This window comes from Toxoplasma gondii, chromosome X, assembly GCF_000006565.2.
Source record: "Toxoplasma gondii ME49 chromosome X, whole genome shotgun sequence".
NCBI lineage: Eukaryota > Apicomplexa > Conoidasida > Eucoccidiorida > Sarcocystidae > Toxoplasma > Toxoplasma gondii.
The window spans coordinates 6,582,369-6,604,030 of NC_031478.1; the positions used below are offsets into that span (position 1 = coordinate 6,582,369).

Here is a 21,662-nt window from a genome sequence, read left to right on the forward strand (position 1 = left end):
TGATGGCACATGCTTTGTTTTGTCATCTTTTTGAAAAGAGAACACTTGACAGCTCGGGAAACACATGACGTAGCGAACGCGAAATGCCGAGTTGCATGCACAGATCTCTTTATGTATGACAGTTTCGGTCCAATGCTTCGTTTTACTTTGTAGAGCACATGGCTTCTAGGAGAGACTGTATTAACGGCGAGAAGGGAAGTGTGTTTAAGAAAAATGATGCTTCGCCGGGAAGTCAGCGTCTAACAAATGTGACCAGGTATCAGCGGACACAACCAGTTAGCAGAATTCTGGAGGCGGGTCACGTCGTTATCGGCTCGGTCTGACGAGCGACAGAAATTGTCAAAAAGAGGGAAAGGGTTATACCATCACTTCAGATTCTATAATGGTGTGGACAGGACCCTACTGTCTTCACACTAGGTTTCCTTGAGCCCAAAAATCAAGGTAGACAGTCAATTTTTCACCGAGAAAACCTGCTAAATATCGTGTGTCTATTGTTCGTTTTTCTGTCTGGAGTGGAGATTTCGTGAATAAAAGGAAACAGCTGAATGAAATATGGATGCGCGTGAGTCCAAAAAGCAGACGACTGTGTAGTTTGACCCGGACACGAATTGTGGCGCCAGTCTTATTGCAAACGGGGCTGATTCTCGGACGCAAACAGTGTAGAGAATGCTGCGAGAGTTCACAAAAGAGTGCGACAACGAAGAGAGTCTTCCTGCACCACTAGGCAGCTGAGGTGAAGGATGCATGGTTGAACAGTGGATTAGCTTCGATGCCCAAGGCAGACCACTGGATTAAATACCCAGGGAACTGCAACGAAAGCGCAATGGAACATGGATCCGGTATACAAAGGCGTTCGAGAGCTGGCCCATCGTTGAGTCGTACTGATAGTCTATACTCCCGAGAAAGCCTACACGCAATCACATCGACCCGGGCACTCCTTCTCAGAATTTTTTGTGGAGGCAGTGTCAGCTAAACTGTGCCGGGTTTTGCGGTGCACGCGCTCGGTGGTTCTCAAGCGGATGAGTTCTGTCGAGTGGCCACAAGGGATATCCTTCCGCTTTTGCGCATTTGCCAACATCACGAGAACACTCGTCTTTCTGTGGCATGGCGTCTCTGGGTGCTTGGAAAGAAAAACGCACCAAACGAAGAGAACCGGCATACAGTCCGACGGGACAGAAGAGAGCCCATCCGGAAGCATACATGTGGTTCAGCAAAGCATACATAAGAACAGAAAGAAGGCCGCAGCTGCTACAGAGGCTCGTAAGACAGCGAAAGAGAGACAAGATGCTGGTCTGCCTCATAAGATGTATCGTGCTTGCGGAATGGCGCAGCCGAAAGTACTCAAGAATATCACACCGTTCCCCTCAATAATATTCCACGCAGCAAGTACATTTCGAGTCATGAGCGTTTGACGAATTCCTATTTAGGTATTCAAACGTCAAGTCTCAGAATTACTTGACACTGAGGACGGCCTTGATCCCAGCAAGTTTCCGTCCAGAGGGGATATGGCGACGCGAAGTCCGAAAGCCGCAAAAGGAAGAAGCAGAGCCAAACAGAATGCCGTGGGTTGAAGAGAGTTTTCTACACCTCGACTGCAACTGTAGGTTGGCCAGAAACTTGCGGCAACAAACAAGAGCGAATGCGAAAGAAAACGACTCGTCAGATGCTAGGATGATCAGCACCACCGTTTTGGGAGTAACCATCTGAGGCAGTATTTACAAGCTTTTCTGGCGAGTAGGCACTACGAGTTCGACGACTGCTTTCAGATCTTGAAAGCCTTTCTTTACCGGCTCCACGGCTTCTTGTGCTGAGTCACGTCAACTCTCGAACCCGGCACACGACAGCGCGCCACACACAAAGAAGACAAATGAGTTAAAAACTGGAATTAAACTCAACTGAGGAGTTACGTAGATACCACCCGTACAGGGATCGTTGGTCCACCTGCGCATGTGAAACTTTTCTCGCTTGTAGCTTTCAGGCGCCGAGCGAAGCAAATGAAGAGGAGTGACGGAAGATAGCCGAAACCCGGAGAAACCGTTGTCAGCAAGCTCGAGTTTCAAGGGGAATCTAGGCACAGGCCACACGAGAAGGAAGCGGCAATGCACACATCCAAATCCACAAGGACAGAAATATATTACAAGGTTCTGCTGTTTCTTCTGTGTCCTCAGAAACCCCGAACAGTCCTTCGAGAACCAGTCTTCCTGCTCCTAATTTTCATCAGCGACGCTCGTCCGTGTGAGTCGCGTCGCCTTCGCCCCGGATGCTCAGAGAAAAACGAATTACCAACCTAAAAAAAAGCAGCACTAACGCGAGAAAGCCCGACCACATCGAACTCCAAAGACAGTGAGGAGAAACACAAACAAATCGCCGAGGACCCGCAAGTCCCGGAACTCCAGGGCCGTCCACTGCCGTTCCCATTCTTCCGCAGCCGCCTGCAGAGGACACCCACATGAAAGAACAAACGAATCAATTCAAGAATCAGAAAAATCTGACGTCGCCCGTATCACCTGGGGGCCTCAACATCCTCTCAAGGTCCCCAAACGTTGTAGACCTGCGCTACAATTTTCGTTCCTTTGCTTCGTCAGTCTCCTTCTCGCACTAAGTCCTCTATCTGTCTCTCCCATCACTTTGCTTTTCTTTCCTCTCCATTTCGTTGCTCTCCTTTTCCTCTCCATTCACTGATCTTCTTTGCTTTCATTGGCTCCCAGCTTCTGTGGCGTGTTTTCTCTTTCCAGTTCCAGTCACTACCTCGGCTTCGATGCGTAATCGGCGGAGATCTCTGGAGACAGTTTCTCCTCGCTCTTTCTGTCGCTCGAGGGCGGCAGCAACTCCGGATGCCAAGGCTGCCTCAAACAAGACTTTTCTTTGGAGATCTCCAATACTCAACTGGGGCGGGATGGAAGAGCCAGCAGGAGACAGCGAGTCCGGAGGCAAAGGGCTCGACAGACGAGCACCACCCACGGATGTCTCCGTATCCGGAGGACTGGCAATGACTGTCACCTTCACAGCTTCATCTCGCCGACACCGTGTCTCCTGTGTCTCCGTCTGTCCCGCGGCCCGTCGGCCCTCCCCAGAAGCGTCACTTTGGTTTTTCTCGGCTCCGCCCCCCGCGGTGCTCGTCTCGTCTTCTCTGTGGGGTTCTGTCCCGCTTTCCGTTCGTTTCTCTGTCTTCTCCTCTCCACTCTTTCCTTGTCTGTCTCCTCCGTCTGCAGCGCTGTGGAGGAGGACAGTCGAAAGTGCGGCTGGAGCTTTCAGGGCGAGCTCGAAGAACACAGGCACTGCGAGCGCCGTTGCTGCAATGGGGACTCTGGGCAGAACACTCAAGATCTTCTTGTCTCTTCCCACAGGTCGCTTGCCCTTTCCGTCTCCAGTGTCTCCTTGTCGCGCGGCCCCGCCTCCGTGTGGGGTGGAGACGCCCGGGCCCTTGGGATCCACAGATGCGGCGCCGGGCTCCACCGAGACGGGACCGCCGCGGAGCCCCGGCAGAGCCACCAGCAGCGCCGAAGTGAAGAACAGCGGCCCATTCGTCCCCGAGACATGGAGAGAACCGTCACTGAAACAGTGGTAAGCGAGAAGAGACACAAACGAAGAAGCTGCGGCAGAGAGGCCAAGCCCCGCAAGCGTGGCTTTGGCGCCGACCGCGCGCTGCAACAGAGCGGTCGAAAGAAGGAGACAAGTCACTTTCACCACAGATGCCGCAGGCGTCACATCTGCGGGGAAGAGGGCAGGGGCGACGAGGCGCCAGACGTCGCCGCAAAGAGAGGAGAGAGAAACCGGAGGCGAGTCGGAAGGCAGACCGACCGCGCCGAGTCTGTCAGACGAAAAGAGAGAGAAGAAGGATACCTGGTTGGCTGCAGACGAGAAGAACAGCCGGAAGCGCACGAGAGTTTCCGCGGCCTCGCGCGCCTCCTCCTCGTTCTTCGACGACGCCGGCAGAATATCAGACGCCCAGATACTCGAAACGGCCAGCAGCACTTGAAACCCCAAAAGGCCTAAAGCGACCGACACAGACGCAAACGCCTCTGCAAAAGAAACAGGGCGCGGAGAGGCAGACCCGCCGCCAGGAGGCTCGGCTTCACTCGTACCTGAAGGCCGAGGACAAGTTGAAGACTCCGAAGAAGAAGAAGAAGCAGAAGAAGAAGCAAAAGAAGAGGAAGAAGAGGAAGAAGAAGTCTGGTGGACGGACGAAGAGGGGGAGCAGCCGGGGTAGATGAAATGGCGGTCATAGTACGCCGAAAAAGACTGAAGAAGCTGAAGGACACCATGCAAATAGAGACGAGGGAGGACAGACGACACGGTGTGGCGTAAGCTTCTCACCAGTCTGCTTTGTTGTCTTCCTTTCCTTGGTTCTCTAAATCCCTTCTCCGCCATACCTGTTGCTTTTTCGAACCTCTTTCTCCCTTGCTTTCGTCTGTCTGTTCTTCGCTGTCTCCTTGTCTTCTCCACTGTCTCTTGTTCTTCTTGCTCTTCTGGGTCCCTCCACCGAGATTTTGCGTTTTCCCCCAACAGCGGTCTTCTCTCACCTTCCAAAGAAGCTCTCTCTGCGTCAAAGGAGCTGCAGAGTCCGACGACCCAGGAGCTTCGAAAGAGGAGCCTGGCGAACTGCGAGGAGACACTTGGCCGGACGCTGGATGTCTCCCCGCTGGGGGGCTGGTTGTCCTTTCCTCCTCCGTCTCTCGCGCCCCTTCGGCTTCCAGACGACTCAGAAGGTCGCGAAAAGACTCCTGGGTTCGCACGCGAGAAGAAAGAGAGCGAGAAGAAGAAGAAGAGTGGGGGGAAGGAAGTCGAGGCACCTCTGTGGCTGCAGGAGGCTGAAAGGAAACGCCAGGCGAGGACCTCACAGGGGAAGAAGGAGGGAGAGAAGCCGGGGAACGCGGCGTGAGCGCAGAGGGTAGAGAGTCCGGAAAGAGGGGAGCCGAGGAGCGTCGAGACACTGAAAACGAGTATACAGAAGAACGTCCTGTCAGCGAACGATGAGGAGACACTGGAAGCGAAGCGATGAAGGAGGCAGAAGACCGGCGAAGGACAGGTGAGAATGAGCAAGCCGAGAAGGAAGGGAAGAGTGAGGAAGAGAAGGAAGAGAAGGACGAAGCGGAAGGTGCTCGAGGCCCAGAAAAAGCCTTCCTTCTGCATGCACCCCTCATGGTCTCTCGTTTCTTATGAAGATAAAACGTTCTTTCTTCCAACGACGAGAATAGGACAGGGCCAAGGGGCAAGGCACGGGTGACGAAGGGAAGACAGAGGGCGGGACGCGAACGGCGAGGAGAGACCCTGAGCCGAATGGAGACGCTGCAGAGAACAAGGAGACAAGGGGAGAACGGAAGACACACAGAAAACGAAATCGGAAGAAGGGAAAGAGTCGGCTTTGCTGTTGCCCGCGGTCGAGCTGCGAAAACCTGTGCAGGGAGACCGGACGGAGAGCATTGAACCAGGGCGGATTTCAGAGTCTCTCGCGCCACTGGTTCGCCTCCTGTGGGGTCCAGAAGGAGACAGTGAGAGCCAGAAGCGAATCAGCGGGCAAAAGAAGAAAAGCAAACAAAGCGACGAAGTGGGGACCCAGAAACGCGAACTTTTTTTTTCCGCGGGGCGATGGATCGACAGCCGCACTATCGACGCTTTCGAAAAGTCGGGAGATCGAGAGAAGACACACACTGCAGACAGGGGCACAGGCGAGAATCGAGAGCGTCAATCTTCTATCTTTAGATCTCTTATGTTTCTCCCTGTCCACCGTTGTTTCTCTTGGGCGCTCTCGCCTTCTTCTTCTCTTTCTTTCAGTCCTCCTTCCTATGTGTGCTGGGGTCCCCATTTTTACACCCAGGTCTCCTGCAGCTGTGTCTATACCAGCAGCTGGTCTCTCTCCTGGGCCTCCTCGCGAGGCGCACCGGGGCGAGACTCGTGAGTCATCTCTGTCTCTCTCGGGTTCGCTGTTCTTCTCCCTTCCTCTCCTGCGTGTGCACAGCTTCTCTTCTCTCTCTTCTTGCTCTACCTCTCGTTTCCTCGCTTCTTATTCCTGTCCCATGCTCCATCCGCGGTATTCCCTCAAAGGGAGACCTATCTGTTCTCTCTCCATCGTCTTTTCCATGCGTGTACGCCCCTATCCGTCCACGGTCTCCTTACGTCTGTTTCGCATGCCTCGCTTCCCGTGAACCCTGAAGGCCTTCCGAGTGTATTCACTTCTCTTCACCTGCGTCATGAGGCGAAAAGGCAGGTTTCGTACTTCGACTACATTTCGAGGAAGGCCAGCTTCCTGGTCTTTCTGAGGCGCAGGAACGCATCGAAGAGCAAGGAGCGCTAAATGCCCTAAAATCCCCCTTGACCCTGAGTTGCATCGGAGAGGGCGAACCAGGTAAAGCTCTCCGGTCCTGTTTTGCTCCTTCTCACGGCGGCCCTGTCTTTGGTCCTTGAATCCTCTTTTCCCCGCGCTCTCGACTCCCTGTCGTGTTTCCTTTCGCCTTCCTCTTCGCGTCTCCTTTTTCTCCAGCGGTTCTTCTCCTTCTGTCTCCCACGCGCTCTTCTGCACTGCCTTCTCGTCCCGCACTCTCGTCGGGAGCAACGGCGAAGATGGGGGGGACCCCAGCTGCTGCTTCTCCCTTGCAGGAGGCCCGCATGCGTTCGCCATCCTGCCTGTCTGCTCGTGACTCGTTCCTCGCCTCGGCCTCTCCTCTCCGCAAGGTCCTGTTTGCTCTGTTTTTCTCCATCGGAGTCGCTCTGCTTCTCCTTCTTCGTCTCCCCTTCCCGCAGACCGTGGTTGCGCCTTCGCCATCTTCTTCTCTCCCTACTTCTCTCTCTCTTGTCCATCCGCTTCTCCCCTTCTTCTCCCTCGGCAGCTCAGATTCTCTCCTCGCACTCCCCGCTTCCGCTCCTGCAGAGACCTCCTCTTCTTCTCCTTCTGCTTCTCCCTCTGCCGCTTCTGTGGCTCCGTGGTGGCTTCCCTGGTCGCTCTCCGCGGGGCCTGCGTGGTGGGTCAGTTGCCCCGCGGACACGGCCCGGCGGTTGGGGACTCCCAAGGCCCCCAGACAGCTCCCCGGCTTCGGACGTCGCTCGCGCCGCACTCCCCAGAAAGCCGCAGAAGTTCCGGACGCGCCAAGTGAGGCAGAAGAAGAGGCGGAAGCTGAGGAGAAAGAAGGACGCTTCCGAGACGGTATCGCGGCCGCCGTTCCTCTGCAGGCGCGATGGGAGCACCGCCTTCCCGAGAGTGCGAGACAGGCGCTTGCCGTCTTCGCTCTGCAAGGAGAGACGGAGAATAACCAAGCCGAGGAAGAGGAAAGAAGACGCAAAAGAACGTGGACATGCAGCAACTCTGGCGAACGCAGCGAGTTGTACGATGCCTTGCAGGAGGTCGCTTTCTCGAACTACGAATTCCCCCCCTTTCTTGAGGTCTTTCTCTGCGTTACTCTCATCAACGTAAGGGAATCACAGTTGAGCAAAAAATTCAACAAACGTCAAAAGAGAAATGGAATCAGAGAAAACAGATGTTTGTAGGGACTTCTATGGTGCCTGAGGTCGAGTGGTTGTCGCGGAGTGGTAGGAGCAATCTGTCAACTGTGCTTTTCGACCCTCTCTCTCTCTCGTTTTCTCTATCTTTTACTTTCCTCTTGCTGTCTCCTCACCTCCTTCTTTGAGTCTCGCGTCGCCTCCATCTCCTGTCTCTCCTGCTTTGTTCTTGGAACGCGTTCCTCTCCCACTGTCCCTAAAGTTCTCGGCTCTCTTGTCCTCGCCTGTGTCCCAAACTCCTCTCTCCGCTCTTCTCTCCTTTCCCTGTCGTCTCTTTGTTGCATGCAATGTCATCTCAGGTCGAGATGGGCGGATGTCGGTGTCTCTTGCCGTTTCTCAACACACACGCATGTCTCGTCTGCAACATCAGACTCCTCCCGTCGTCCGACTCCACGTCTCTGCGGGTTGTCTCCTTCTGTCTTTCCCCTGAGTCTCCTTTCCCTGTGGTGTGTGTCGCCTTTCGCATCTATCCTGTTTGCCTCATCTGTCTATGTGGCGTGCCTCTGCGGCGCTTCCGGCCATTTCTCTCTCTCTGTCTCTCTCTCTCGCGTCTTGTCTCTCGCGCAGCTGAGCGTCTGGATGTTCAACGCGTTTTCGCGCTGTGTCGCCTCTTTCTCGGCATGGCGGTCGCAACGCTTCTCGCGCTTCGGGCCGCCGTCTGGAAACTCGACCAGCGAGGCGTCTGACCTGTCGGAGACTCCGTCTGCTTCTGCAGTCGCTGCTTCCTCTAGCTCGTATGCGCGCGTGAGAAGGAGGCCGCCATGCGCTTCGGGCGCCACAGCGTCGTTCGCGTCGCCTTTTGCCTCTACCTCTTCGCAGAAGAGCTCTGTCGACGCGTCTCCACCGTCTCCGCGCTCTCACCTCTCTCTTCTTGTCAACTTTCTTGTCAATTTTGCTCTCCTCGTCCTTCCCCTGCTGCTCGGTTTCTGTCTCCCCAACGCCCTCCTTCCCGTCTCCGTCGGTGTGGGGTCTCTGACAGTTGCCTTTCTCCTCCCTTCATGGTACGCGTGACAAAGCGAACCGGCTCTTGTTCTTCTCAGAACATCCTCGACAGAGCTTCCTTCTTTCCTCGCTTTGCCCCCTCAGGACATCGGCAGCTCCAGTGTTTCCAGTCTCCGTGCTTTCGCTTTTTTCGAGAAGTCGGAGGAAACGAAGCTCCGCACTCAGAAAAGTAGCTAAATAAATCTTTAAAAAAGGGAATCTCAGCTCGAGACACTCGCTCCACGCCGTGTGTGTTCTGTGTTTCAGTTGAAACACAGTTGTGAAACCGAAGAACAACAGGAAGGGTGCTGACTTGCCGTAGGAATCGAGTTCTGGCTTAACTGCAAGATGTTGTTTGAACTTTCAACTGACAGCTTTCTCACACTCGAGCCTGCACCCGATCACTCTCTGTGCCTCTTCTCTTCGCTTCCTTTTTAAAGAGTTCTTTTTTGATGCAAGTTTCCCTTCATTTCCCCCACTCTCGCCTCCACCTTCCCCCTGTGTACATGACGCACAACGCTGTGCCTAGAAAGGCCTCAGATTACGCTGAGTTCCTTGGCTGTAGGAGGCACCGTGAATGCCTGGTGGCGTCGACCCTTTCTCTCTCCCTGCGCAGGATTCGTCGGATCTTTCAGCTCTCGGAGACGCCGAAGGCTGTCGACGCGTCGCTGTTTGAAACAGACAGCTGCGGGTACTCCCTGCTGACCGGAACCGTTTTCTGTGGGCCTTTTCCCTTTGTTTCACCGTTTCTCCACTTTTCGAATGCCGCGTCTTCTGATATGTGCCCACAAGGTGCAGAACTCGGAGTGTATAACTCTCGGGAGAAAGGGGATTCCTGAAAACCGTACACATCCCATTTCGTGATGTATGTAGTCCCCCGAAAAATCTCAAACAATCCTGCCCCCCCAGAAACAAGCAACTTCGAAGAACCTAGGATTCTCACTCTAGAATATGTAACGGGGAAGCGTAGCAACTGGGCACCGATTCCTCAAGTACATTCAAGGCAACACAAGCGGTTGCAGCTGAAAATGTCCTCCGCCATCTTTCCCTTGTGGCAGTGATACGTATCATTTCCTTCTGCTGGCTCTCCCCTGTTGCATCTTGTCTTTCTCTCAACTCTGTTTTCTGTTCTCATCGAACCTAGAGCTTCCTCACCTCTCGTTGCTTTGTCGACGCTTTCCCTCCGTTTGTCTTCCCGTCATGTTATTCTCGGGTGTTTCTCTTGCCCGTGGTGTCTCTACGCCATGTGTGAGGTCGGTCCTCTTCTCTCTGTCTCTGGTCTCCCTCGTCACCCTTTCCCCTTCGTTGTTTCCTTTGTCCGTCTCTACGCTCGCTCTCTCTTCGCTGTCTCCCCTCGCAGGCGCATTCTTGCCCTCGCCGAGTTTCGGGGCGCGTTGATGATTGCTACATGCATCGGTGAGACTAAAGAAAAAGCAACTACTAGCGACAGCGGAAGGAAACGGAACGAGGGAAAGGAGCAAAGATAGAGGACCGAGGAGACAGCGAGCGCCGCTAGATGTGCAGGGCCTTGGCTGTCTCTCCTCGTGTCTCTCTTTTCCTCTGAATGTATCCAGAGTCCTCACGTATTGACGGATCAACATGTAGGTAATCAAGGCTCGAAAAAAGCAAGGTGGGCCGTGGATGGGTGCTTCGTAGCTTTTTGAGACCAATGCATTCCGTTTTCCTAGGACCGCTGAGTAGGACTCCACCGATGAAACTCGTGATGGTGGAAAGCACAGATTCAAGCGGTAGTTTCCATCGTGTATTGTGTGGTGTTTAAAGCAACGCCAAATAGATCCAGGGGTGCCTCTCTCATATAAAGGAACTGAAGTCAAAAAGACATTGAATGCGGAAGATCTTGTTCGTCTCTCACGTCCACCCGAGGCGGCGGCGAGACGCCATGGTAATTTGAATTGGTTGGCAGGAAAACTGTTCGGTTTCGAATTTCCCTGGAGACTCGAGTTGTGCAACCGGTGCGTAGATGCATCTGTCTTGAAATCGTAGGCGAAGGTGGAGAAAGTTTAGACCTTTTCCTCACGTTCGTCTCTCTGTGTAGTGCAATCACACAACGTTTGCTGGTCCCTGTGAGTCTCGAGCTCTGCGGAACCACGTTGGTGCGTCCGCATTGTGCACCGCATGCAGAGAGTATTTCCTCCCGTTGGCCATCTGAAAACAGCGAGACGGCTTTAGAACACCGGGAGAAGAACTCAGACATGTTCGTTTCCCAGAATGGAGCGTTTTATGGGGCTGCACTTCTGAAAGCTTCACTTGTGGCCGGCTCACCTTCAGGTGACTGTCGACCTGTGGTGGAGTGATTGTCGTTCATGCACCTCGCGAGCGAGAGAGACCGAACCCAAAACGCATAACTTCATGAGCTCACGAGTTGGCGATGGAACCGTACAACGGTATACGGTTCAGCGCTCTGTGGCTCAACTTTGTGGTCTTTCCTCGTCTTCGTCCGATGCGTTTCCTCTCGATTTGCTTCTCGAGTATTCCTTTTATCGGCCCACACGCAGGTCTTTTGTGTTTTCTTTTTGAACCGAGGCCAGCAAGTTAGTGAACTCTTTGCCTGTGCTTCAGCGATTTACGGCGTCGACTTCTTCATCTTCCCGCGGAGCCTCGCCAAAACGTCGGCCTTTGGCGTCTCTCTGGTCAGAATTCTCGCACAATTAAAACGCTCAATGCATGCAGGTGGTAGAGCAGGCCTCTGCTCATGCAGCCGCGCATACGTTCTTGTACATAGAACGAGGCAGACGCGCATGTGCGTTAATGCGCCTCTCGAAACATGAGGTTGTATGCGTATTCTAAGTATCCGAGCACGCGTATATGTATAGCTCTTCTTATATAGGCGTATTTGTATGCACATGTGCATGCATGCATGCATGCACTGATGTATGCAGGGGCTGATATCGGTACTGATGCAAGCGTGTATTTGTTGGCGCGGGTGTATGTGTGTGTGTGTAATTGCGCAAATCTACAAGCGTTCTAGAGAAGTATGTCAGTATGAAGACAGGTATGTATATTCCTTTTCGCATGCACCCGCATGGCGGGCGGTGGTCTGGGAAGTCGGTTTCAGTGGATCGAGTTCAGATTCGTCCGGCCGGTGAGGTGTCTGCCAGTCTGCGTGCGACAGAGAAAAGGGAGCCGTTCGCTTGCGCGAAGGCACAGTTTGTATTTGTCATTCGTTCCTTTCCCTAGAACCTGTGACCCCTCTCTCGGTGCCTCTGTTCTTTGTTTTTCTGTGACCTGCGTTTCGCTGTCGCGATGTTCCACGGCTCTTGTTGCCGCGCAGACTTCGTGGGGAAAAACTGCGTTTGGTAGAACAGGAATCCAGTTAAAGGTGATAGACAGTCTGAATCTCCCGTTAACGCTTGAGGCCAAAAGTCAGTTCGAAGTGCAGTTTCTCTCTCTGCTGCTCCTTTCGTTCGCTTTCTTCTCGTTTCTTTTCTCTCGGGAGTTCCGGCTGCCTACAAAGGATACCCAACAGGAGAGAGCGGATGACAGACAGTGTATCCAAGACTTCATGCATCGATGCTGGATTCGATGGTTTCTTCTTCAGATGGATCTCGGCGTCGGCTGCTTCGTCTTCAGTGCTGGCCTCGTTTCTCGCCAAGCGCGAGGTATTTTCTTCTCTTTCGTGTGATGCACCTTCGGAGACACCGGACCCCAGAGAGACACTGTGTGTTGAGAGGAAACAGTGTTGCAAGCAGTCCTGAACGGTGACTCCAGAGCGGGGACAATGTAGTTCTGTGCTATTCATACGTATATGCACATACGGATTTACACTTTTCAAATGGTAGATAGGGAACAGACTGGGGCGGGGCGACGGTGAGCAAAAACAGCTGAGAATATAACACACAAAATACTTGACAACGGTGAAGAACCTGTTTTCACATGAAATGGCTTTAGGGTACCTCCTAATCCATCTTTAAACGGAGTGCGGAAGAGATCGAGGAAACAGGCGAGGCAAGGGAGGGGAATCCGGAGGAACCTGGAGAAGACACTCAAGTAAGGAGAGACTTCTTCTTGTGTATAACATGACTAGGTTCTGTGCTTTCTACTCAAGGTATGTGTTTTGAAGTCGGGAGTTGTAGAGATCAAGAGAAGAAGAAGTCCGAAACGAGAAGGTAACGCGTGAAGAATGACAAGAAAAGTGTCTCTTCATGTGGTACAGATTCTCTTTCGCTCGGGAGACATTTTATTTGTTCTCAGGAGAGCAACGAAGCAAAGTAGCAAAGGGAGAACAAAAACACAAAGAAACGGGAGGCAGCGCAACTAGTCTCGACGGTGCAGCAGACTCCAGGGGGAAGGTGGAAAAAGTTAAATCCAGAAAACGTAACTGTCTCACACGAGGAGTCTTCACACTGTTGCGCGCTGTCGGGAGAAGTGGAGTCCTCGGTTTCGCCGGCATCCTCCGTTTTGCCGCCGTCTCTCTCCTCAACTACTACGTAAGCTCCGTCCAAAGAAAGCCAGTGCTTCCGCCTGAACGTATATGCATCTATATGTGTGTATGCACATATAGATGTATGCAGGTATGTGTATGTATGTACATATGTATGTACATATGTATGTATATATGTATGTATATATGTATGTATTTGTATGTATATATCAGTGGAGGTGTAGGGGCCGGCGTATGAGTAGGTTTTGGTGTAGGAGTATGTGTAGGAGTAGGCATTGCTTTGAGAGAAGATGGCGAAAGAGAGTTCGAGATTTGAGCGAGAGAGAGGTCAACGCAGGACGGGCCTTTGCAGGGGGAAGGTGAGAGTGGCGCGTGTCAAGGAAGAAGGAAATCAGGAAAGCAAAGTGAGATGGAGCAAGAGACGTGAGGCCGACGGGATCAGAGGAAAGTTGAGTAAAATGGTGGAACGTTGCAGGCGAAGAGGAGCCTGTGAGATCGTGCAGAACTGACGGCAAAGATCTCAGAAGGAGCAGGGCGCGAGGAGACACCAGCGGGCGAGGTAGCGAAGAAGAAAAAGCAAGGAGGATGAGAGGAGTGACAGCTTGTAAGCGTTGTGTCTGTCGCCTAGCAAACAAAGGACAGAGACAGGGACGCCTGACTGTGGTTATGAAACGCTTCATGTTTTCGTTTCAGACGCCGGTCACCGAGTATGGCAAGCACTGGAATTTCTACATGTCTCTGATGGTTCTCTTCATCGGTGAGTCCTTCTTTCTCCTTCGTCTTCCGCGCGAATCTGTCTTCTTGGAACAGCAGCCGTTCCGTAGTTACACAGGCGTGCCTACACAATGAGACTCTCGAGTTTGGGTCGCTCAAAGAACGCCGGTTTTCGAGGCTCCATTCCAGTTGTCTCCAGTTTAATGCACAGCCTGACGCATGCACGTCACGAGGTTCTTCGACTTGACGTTTCTGGGTTTCTTCTCACACATGTCCATGTATGTGCATGCATGCGGAGAGTTCCGTGAGAGGGAGCTGCTCGAGGAGGTACAGAAAGCGAAAAGAGTAGAGACAGGCAATTTGCACTGTCGCCAAGTCGAGACGGAACACAGCGTTGACAGAGGACTAGATCGCAGAAACGCATGCTTCTGCATCAGACGCTGTCGCGCTGCTGCACGCTTTAAGCGGGAAATCAGTAGCAAACCCACGACACTCATGTTTTGTAGGAATGGCAGTAAACCCGTAAATATGTAGACACAGACACAGACATATATATATACATATACATATATATACATATATATACATATATGTATACATATATGTATACATATATATATATATATATATATATATGCACTGGAGTCTGTGCTTTTCTTTTGTGGGATGTGCGTTTCCACGGATGAGGGTTTGTTTCGTTTCTCACTTCGTCCTTGTCCTTCTGCGTCTCTTCTCTCCACAGCTGCCGAGCTTCTGTTGCCCGGGTCGTCTTCTCGTCCTTTCCTCTACGTGCCTATGGGCGTTGCGCTTGCATCAGGTAGGCCTTCTGTTCTGTGTTTCCTCGTAGCTCGTCTCCCCAGCCCCCCATTTCCTTCGGTGTCAAAGCCGTCTGACTGCTCTCTCGCATTTTATGTCCTAGGGTGCTTTTCGCGTTTCTATGGGATGTCTCTGTCCCTCCAGTTGACTGGAAGAAAGGCATCGCGTTGGTTGTTGGGCAAACGTCTTCCGCATCACCAATCGAATTGGGTGCAAAGATGCGACCACACCCGCCGTACAAACACACCATTAAGAAGACAAGACCCCAGAAATGCCATCCACCGTTCCCTGCCCGCAGTCGGTGAAGTCTGTGAGAAGCGCTTCTCCTGGCCCGCGCCTGAGAAACGAGTGTTTCATTTTCTCCATTCTGTGCCTCGACGAATCGCAGACCACACCGGGCAAAGAGCGAATTCTCCTTTTATCCTGCCGTGCAATTCCGGATCTTTCCGCAGGCATCTATTCTCGTTCATCGAGCACTTCTCGAATAAAGTGAAAAAATCTGTTTTCCGTGCCAATCGGCACTTCCCCGATAGTGAATTTCGCTGTCTTTGACGCGGCAGCATGTGGATGCGAGAAAGGTTTCTGCTGTCTCTTCATTTGCGTTCCTCTATCTCTCCTGCGTGCAGTTTACCAGCTTCTGTTGTGGGTGGCCGCCGCAGAGACTTGGGTCCTCACTGCTGACAGAGACAGTAAGCGACTGTCGGTGAAGCGCCTTTGCCTTGGTTTGCCCCAAGTGCATGCGCATTCAGGTTCCTTTGGTCTCTCGCTCTTGAATCAAGTGCCGTCTGTCTTGCGTTGTCTCCGTCCTTGGCTTTCCTCCGCTGGGTTTTCCTTCCTGGTTTCTCGTCCTTTCAGGGACTGGAGAGGAACTTGGACGTATTCCGCAGCAATCCCGGAGCGTTTTGGTTGATGCCCACATGCTTCATTGTCGGGTGGGAAGCCATGTCGATTTCCATAGATGCAGATTCTTTGCAGAGTGTGTTGCTTCAAACAAAGTCTTGATGTTGAAGCATCTACTCTTTAAAAGTTGCGATACAGCGAGAAAGCGTATACAAAAAGTTTTAGATAACTGAAATGAAGTCAGAAGACGTACCTGGAGGGGAAATTACTATGCTTTTGAAAACGTATTTGAGATGAAGGTTCAGGTCGGTACGTTGTTAAAGGTCAATACTGTCAGTGAAATATTTGAGACAATCCAGCTTCTCTGCAGGCAAGACCTTCGAAACCCTGCTGGCATTTCTCTGAGCTTCAGAAGTCCGAAAACACAAGTCCCTGGGTGTCGAAGCATCCAGTGCGCCTCCCCCTTGGATACTGAATCTGAAGTTATTTCTGCCTGCAACCTCTTCGTCTCGCACTTTCCACCTTCTTCCGAAGGAATATTTCGTCGTATTTGTCGCTGCTCCTGTGTCGGTTTGCCTCCTCTTGCCTCTCAAGTCCTTTCTCAGGGTTGCCTAGCGTCTTTGTGTTCCACGGCTGCGCATGCGTTTCGTGTGTTCCCCTCAGACTTCTTCACTGCGAACCGCGAGGGAATCCTCGGCTGCGTAGGTGAGTCTCTGAAATGTTTCTTCCCTTGTGGCAGCTCTCTGAATCTTGTCTGGGTATGGGCAGAGCAAACCTCATGCAAGCCAGACAGTTTTTCTACGCCTGTAGTTTCTTCTGACCCCTCGGTTTCGCTTGGTCGATACGCGCTTGCTTCTGACGTGGTGCTTCTCTCTGGCGGCAGTGCGTTCCCCTGCTTCACCTTCAGTTCGTCTCGTCCTGATCTCCCGCAGAAAGCGATTTTTTCTGTCTCTTGTTTCTCTTTGTGTTGTTCAGCTTTCTGTCGGAAACCAATTCTTCTTGTGCGTGTGAATGTCGCTCTGTTGTGGGCTGTGTGAGTACCGGCTGTGGTGTCCAGCATACATCTGGAAAACCAGCAGCAGTACCCAAGATGTACAAATAGGATGTACCCTCCAGTTGTTGTCTGTCAGTTTCTTCCCCGTTGTCCTTTTTTCGGTTGTCGGTTTGCGCTCCATCATTTTACGCGCTGCCGTGCATGCACTGAAATCCTCTGCGCCTTTCTCAGGCTTCTTCGCCCTCTACATGATTGGGGTCGGCGTCGGTTCACTCTTTTTCAGTGCAGCTTCTCTCTCTTCGAGGTGAGGGACTTGTTGTCTTACTCCCTTTTCTCCTTTTCCGGTTTTCCTCTTCTCTGCCTCTTTCTCTCCCCACAAGCGAGGATTTCCATGGCTTGCAGTAGCAACAACAGCAAAACAAAATGCTCACTACTACACATGTATATATATGCATATATATGTGTACAGTGTTAGGTCGCTACGTGGTTGGGTAGATAGACAGATAGTTGTTCATGTGCGTAAATCACTCGCGTACGCAAGTTGGTGCATAAATACTCACAGTTTTCCATATATACATGCATACAGCAAGCATAGATTTTGTACTGAAACACATGTGGTGACATAGTTTCGTAGCTAGCTAAGGAGGTACACGGGCCTACACTCCTGTGCATGCAGGCGGCCAGGTGCATGCGAGTGGATCCTGTTTCCCGGTAGATTTCTCTTGTCTTGCCATCTTTCTCGCGGATAACTGTGCATCGGGGTCGCGTGAGAACTGGGGAGGAGAAGCAGAGAGGGTCGCATCTCGTCTTTCAAAAGCCCAGAGGCGGTTGCCAGCAGAACGGTTTGACAGCACGCATGCGAAGAGAAAAAACTCTTCCTAGTCTTAGCCGGGTGTCTGCATGAAGCTGACGAAACGTTCTTCGTGACTTTGCTACCTGCCTTATTTGCCTTCTCTCAGGCGGCCAGTAAGTGAAGAAGGAGAAAAAGGGACGGCCGCGATGAAGAGCCAGACAGTCTCCAGGCCGCCCTCTCGATTCGCCCTCATCGCGGTGCTCCTCGGGTAAGCCTCGTGCAGACAAATAGAGTTTCTGTCGTTTCTTGTAGAGACACTTCACTGTCGAAGAGCAACTCCCGCTTCCACTTCTCAGGGAGATACAGGCGGTCCCAGTTTCTGTGGCGTGAGGATGATATGCTTTTCTCTAAGATGCTGAGCATGACTCCAGTTATGCGAGACCGACAAACAAGCTCTGTCTTCTCTTTATGACTGCGATAGACGCAGTTGGAAACACAAAGATGTTCTCGAATAACTGTCTGTGCCATCCGCTGTCGTTTCTTCGACATTCGCGTGCATGTGTATCTCAGCCTCTAGAGGAAAATGGGGGGAACACAGATCTTTAGCCAGCGACTTTGAGTGTTTGTCTCCTACAAATTATGTGGGCTTGTCCAGGCGAGCACACTAGGCGTTGGACATCTGGGGTTTAGACGTCACGCCACGCATTGCATGTTCCCCTAGAGCGCATGCAAATGCACTGGCAAAAACCATCTTCTCCTGAGCAGCCAAGTGATTGCAAGATTGGATGTTTTCTGTCTGTCTTCGTGCTCCAGCGCGGCGGTTTGTTTCTATTTGTATGCCTTGGTTTTGGCCTTCTACTTTGATCTACTTCCAACGCGTCGGCTGGTAAGTCCTTCCCTGTGCCACGGTCGTTCGCCCGCTGTCTCCTTCGTTGTGCAGTCCGCTGTTCTCTCCTTCACGAGTTTCTTCAAGTTGTTTTTCAGTCTTTACCCTGTCATTCGACTGTTGTCTTTTGTCTCCGCTGATCCTCATTCGTGTCAGCCCGTTGGGCGCAAGCAACTCGTCCTGGGCTCACAGTTTTGCGGGTCTTGCTTCATCTTCCGCTGTATGTCTGCGTTCACCGTCTGCTGGCCTGCTGCGTCCTTGCTTCTGGATTCGAGTCGGGTCGACGTTTTCTTTTTCCTTCTCTTCCCCTGTGCGCACAGATCAATCTGCCGTGGGTTCTCCTCGTTGCCGCGCTGAACCTGTACGGCCTTGCTGGAGTCCTTTTGTCGGAGGCTCTTGTCGGTAAGTGCGCCAGGGGCCAGTCCGTTATGTGTGTCTTCCTACGGCGGCTGCGGCTGCACAGTCTCCGGAGGTATTCGTCTCGTCGTCGTTACACACAAATGCGCGAGAGGCAGAAGCAACAAGAGTCGAGACCCGTTTCCGCAGAAAGGCTCAAAAAACTGTGGCGATTACAGCATTGTTTGTGTAGTAGAGTTTTAGAGATGCCAGCATATGCCTCGATTGGCACATGTTCACCCGTTGGTCCAGCCCTATATGCAGGAACATGTAGAGACGCATGCAAGCGGGCGGATGGCAACTTTTGGCATGTCTGTCTCCTCTGCTGTTTGTATCTTTTGTCAGGCCGTGGGCCCGCTGGGGCCTCGTACCTTGTGTCGGGGCTTTCTCAGAACCAAATCTTCATTTTCTTGATTGCAAATGTGCTCTGTGGTCTGACGGGACTGAGTATGAATCGACTTCTGGTTCCCCCTGCGTTGGCCTTGAGTCTGCTTCTTCTCTACGCTTTAAGCTGGGCATTTGTCGCCTTCGGCCTTGGCTACTTGGAAAAACGGATTCCTCTGAATCTGTAGTCTTCCCTCTTTCACGATCTCTTTTTGTCTACGTGGGAATACCTGCTGCACAGATCTTTGCGGGTCGTGCCAGCAACCGTCTCGTAAAAAAGGGAACAACTTTTTTCGTTACTTCGCTTTCTTGTTTGCTTTGTTGACCGGTGGGGCCTTTTCGGCTCCCTGGCTTCACATGCAGTGTGTCATGTACATAATCGGGTGAAGAACCACAATGAATACCCAGGCGATCGAAGGCGCTGTCTCGTTTTTGCAGCTACACGCCACAAGTAGACACAGCACAGCAGTTTTTCTAGATAAAGTCAATAATCATGACACCTACGAAAAGGACGTTATTGTACAAAGGCTACTGAGTGTGACTCCAGTTCTGAGATCCGGACTTAGCTATACGGTTCGCTCTTTTCGAACCTTTTCCGCAAATGGCTTAGGTTGTTACGGTGGAAAGTCCGATCCCTGCCCTCTTCCATTGCCAGCACATAAAGCGGCAATCTCGAGCCATACAGAGGAACGCAGTGCGGAGCAGAAAGGCAACATATTTTTTTGGCAGTCGTTGAGAGGGAAAAAACAATAGTTTGCCTCACAGAGGCACATGAATCAGGATACGGCCAGCAAGAAGAGAACTCCTGAACATGCCCTGAAACAAAAGCAGAAGGACGAACGGTACACTGCGTGGCTACCTTCGTGGCAACAGAGCTCTCCTAGCTAAGCATCTGCGCGCCCCTTGCTTTTTCTCCATCTCGCCCAAGTTTCCCCGGCTGTATCTCCTCCACTTTCTTGCCCTAGATGCAAATATGCAAACTGGTACTCCTCTTCCTCTGTCCTGTTACTGTGCTCTTCCTGAACTCGTCTGCCCTCTGTGTGGGCTCAGGCAGTCCTTTGCCTCTCGTCTTCATAAGGCGCGCGCGACGGCTGTCGAGGTTTCGCCGTGTTGAGAACCCATCCGGTCTCATCGAAACAGTCTGCCGCCCGTCACGCTCCACGAGAAAAAACACAGGCACAGCTTTCTGCAAAGCGTGCAGATGAATGTACAGTTTCCGCCTTCCTTTGTGCCCGATCTGTATGAGAAGCCTGATAGAATACGTCGGAGAAGCGAATGGGAGCAGAGTGGCGAAAGAACGAAAAGCGAAAGACGCCTCACAGTGGCAGCAGCAACAAGCGACAAAATGGAGAAGATGCGACCTAATAGAAAGGAAAGAAATGTGGAAATTCAAGGACGAGAAGTTAGAGGAAATGCTGACGACAGAAACTGCGTCTGCGCTACAGTGTGCGACGGAGAAGCGATAAGCGTAGCAAGGCGCTACTGGTCCCATGTTTTGCTTGCTCTGTCAATTCCAACTCCCTTCCTCCGCGTGGAAGTGAAAAGAAAGTTAGCGCCTGCCCTCACCCGTTCACTCATTTATCCCTTATCGTCCTCATGTCTCCACTACCCCCGACGCAGTTCTCGGTCGCTCTTCCTCCGACTTCCGCGCAGTCTCATCCCCCCACCTCCCCTGCCGCATACGCGTTGGTGTTTTCCAACGCTTCTCGAGGCCTTTGTTGTTCTCGCGAAGCCGGAGAGAAGCTGTCTCAGGAGTCTGGAGCCGTGCGTGTCGCTTAAAACGGTTTTTCTGCGGTCATTGCCCCTGCAGAAGTCGACTTGTCAGTGGCGGCGAAGGGGGAAAGAACGAACGGGTGTTTCTGGTCGTAAGAGAAGAGGCGCGCCTTCATCCATAAACTCATCAAGGTCTGCTTGGGGTCTTTTTCGTCGACGGGCCGCGGGCAGAGCGCGGCGTACGCGAAATCCACGCGCCGCTTCTGCTCTCCGCGGCAGTTCAAGTACTGGGGAAGAGCCTTTAAAACATCAGCGTCATCCCAAGAAAGACTCTGAAAGGCGCTTTCCATCGCTTTTGGCTCCTGCCAGCCTGCGGCCGAATCGTAAGCTGCAAGCAGTTTGAGATCCCCGAGCAGACGGTCCATATGCGGCGACGACCCGCTGGACGCGACCGACGCAGACGCAGTGGGTGGCGACATGGTGGCAAACGGGGCGACGGGGATGGTACCAGCAAATAACAGAAAAAGCAAAAGTGGGAGAGTCACAGAGAGAGCCGGACGAGTGTACTGGCCCCGTGGAACAGAGCGACACAGCAGGTGCACGGCGAAACCACTGAAAAACTCTGACTGTATCTAAACGCTGTACTGGGAAGCGCGAAATACAGACAAGCGACCAGCAGAAGACTCCCGGAGACAAGAAGCTCTGGAGACACTAACAGCAACTGTGCACACCAACTATGCAAATCAGCGCAGAATCAGCTTTCTCTTGCCTGCCAGAAAAGTCAGGCATGCAACCAAAAAGCGGGATCCGTTTCGCTGTATTGCGCTTCGTCGCATGCGACAACCAAAGCTGCTGTTTTCGCAGCGTTCCCCGCGAGACAGCGCTTTTCTCATCAAGGCTCACACGCCCACCCCCCTCGTGTTGCTTCCAAGGAGGTGGGTGAAAGGACGGTTTCGGCAAGCCGCTTCGAGCAGTGTGTGATTGGCGCAGCTCAGCGCATCGACGCTAGCGTAGGTTCTGTACTGATCTCTTCGATCCAATCAAATCTCGCTTGGTCCATCAGCCCAGCGATGTTAATTCTACTGTAGCCGACAAAGTTTCGGCTTGTCGCTTGCCTTGTTGGTAGCACAGGTCCTAAAAAAAACAAGCCGTTTCGGGAGCAGTGGCTGTGGCTGCCGTGCCTCAGATCAATCGTCAGAGTTGCGTACGGGGGAGTTCTGTACAGAGCTATTCGTCCGATGCAGTTACT

General features: G+C 52.4%; 3 protein-coding genes across 3 annotated transcripts; 1 reads left to right on the forward strand and 2 right to left on the reverse strand.

The window, feature by feature from the left end:
* Positions 1-1,473: 1,473 nt before the first annotated feature.
* TGME49_214910 (hypothetical protein) lies at positions 1,474-5,533 on the reverse strand. Its single transcript, XM_018779666.1, has 3 exons — positions 4,524-5,533; positions 2,749-4,251; positions 1,474-2,432 (listed from the first exon to the last, which is right to left on the reverse strand). Exons 1-3 carry the CDS (start codon positions 5,142-5,144, stop codon positions 2,304-2,306), a joined length of 2,253 nt encoding a protein of 750 aa, XP_018635717.1. The 5' UTR covers positions 5,145-5,533; the 3' UTR covers positions 1,474-2,303.
* A 250-nt stretch (positions 5,534-5,783) lies between these two features.
* TGME49_214920 (GPI-anchored wall transfer protein GWT1, putative) lies at positions 5,784-21,545 on the forward strand. Its single transcript, XM_018779667.1, has 16 exons — positions 5,784-7,404; positions 8,062-8,495; positions 9,092-9,166; positions 9,836-9,891; positions 11,056-11,126; positions 12,035-12,095; positions 12,688-12,923; positions 13,571-13,634; positions 14,334-14,408; positions 15,034-15,096; positions 15,911-15,952; positions 16,473-16,545; positions 17,201-17,302; positions 17,848-17,920; positions 18,241-18,322; positions 18,662-21,545. The coding sequence occupies exons 1-16, from the start codon at positions 6,562-6,564 to the stop codon at positions 18,886-18,888; spliced, it is 2,577 nt and encodes an 858-aa protein (XP_018635716.1). The 5' UTR covers positions 5,784-6,561; the 3' UTR covers positions 18,889-21,545.
* Positions 20,476-20,892, reverse strand: TGME49_214930 (hypothetical protein; the record flags this gene model as incomplete). Its single annotated transcript, XM_002370773.1, has 1 exon — positions 20,476-20,892. One exon carries the CDS (start codon positions 20,890-20,892, stop codon positions 20,476-20,478), a length of 417 nt encoding a protein of 138 aa, XP_002370814.1.
* Positions 21,546-21,662: the final 117 nt, after the last annotated feature.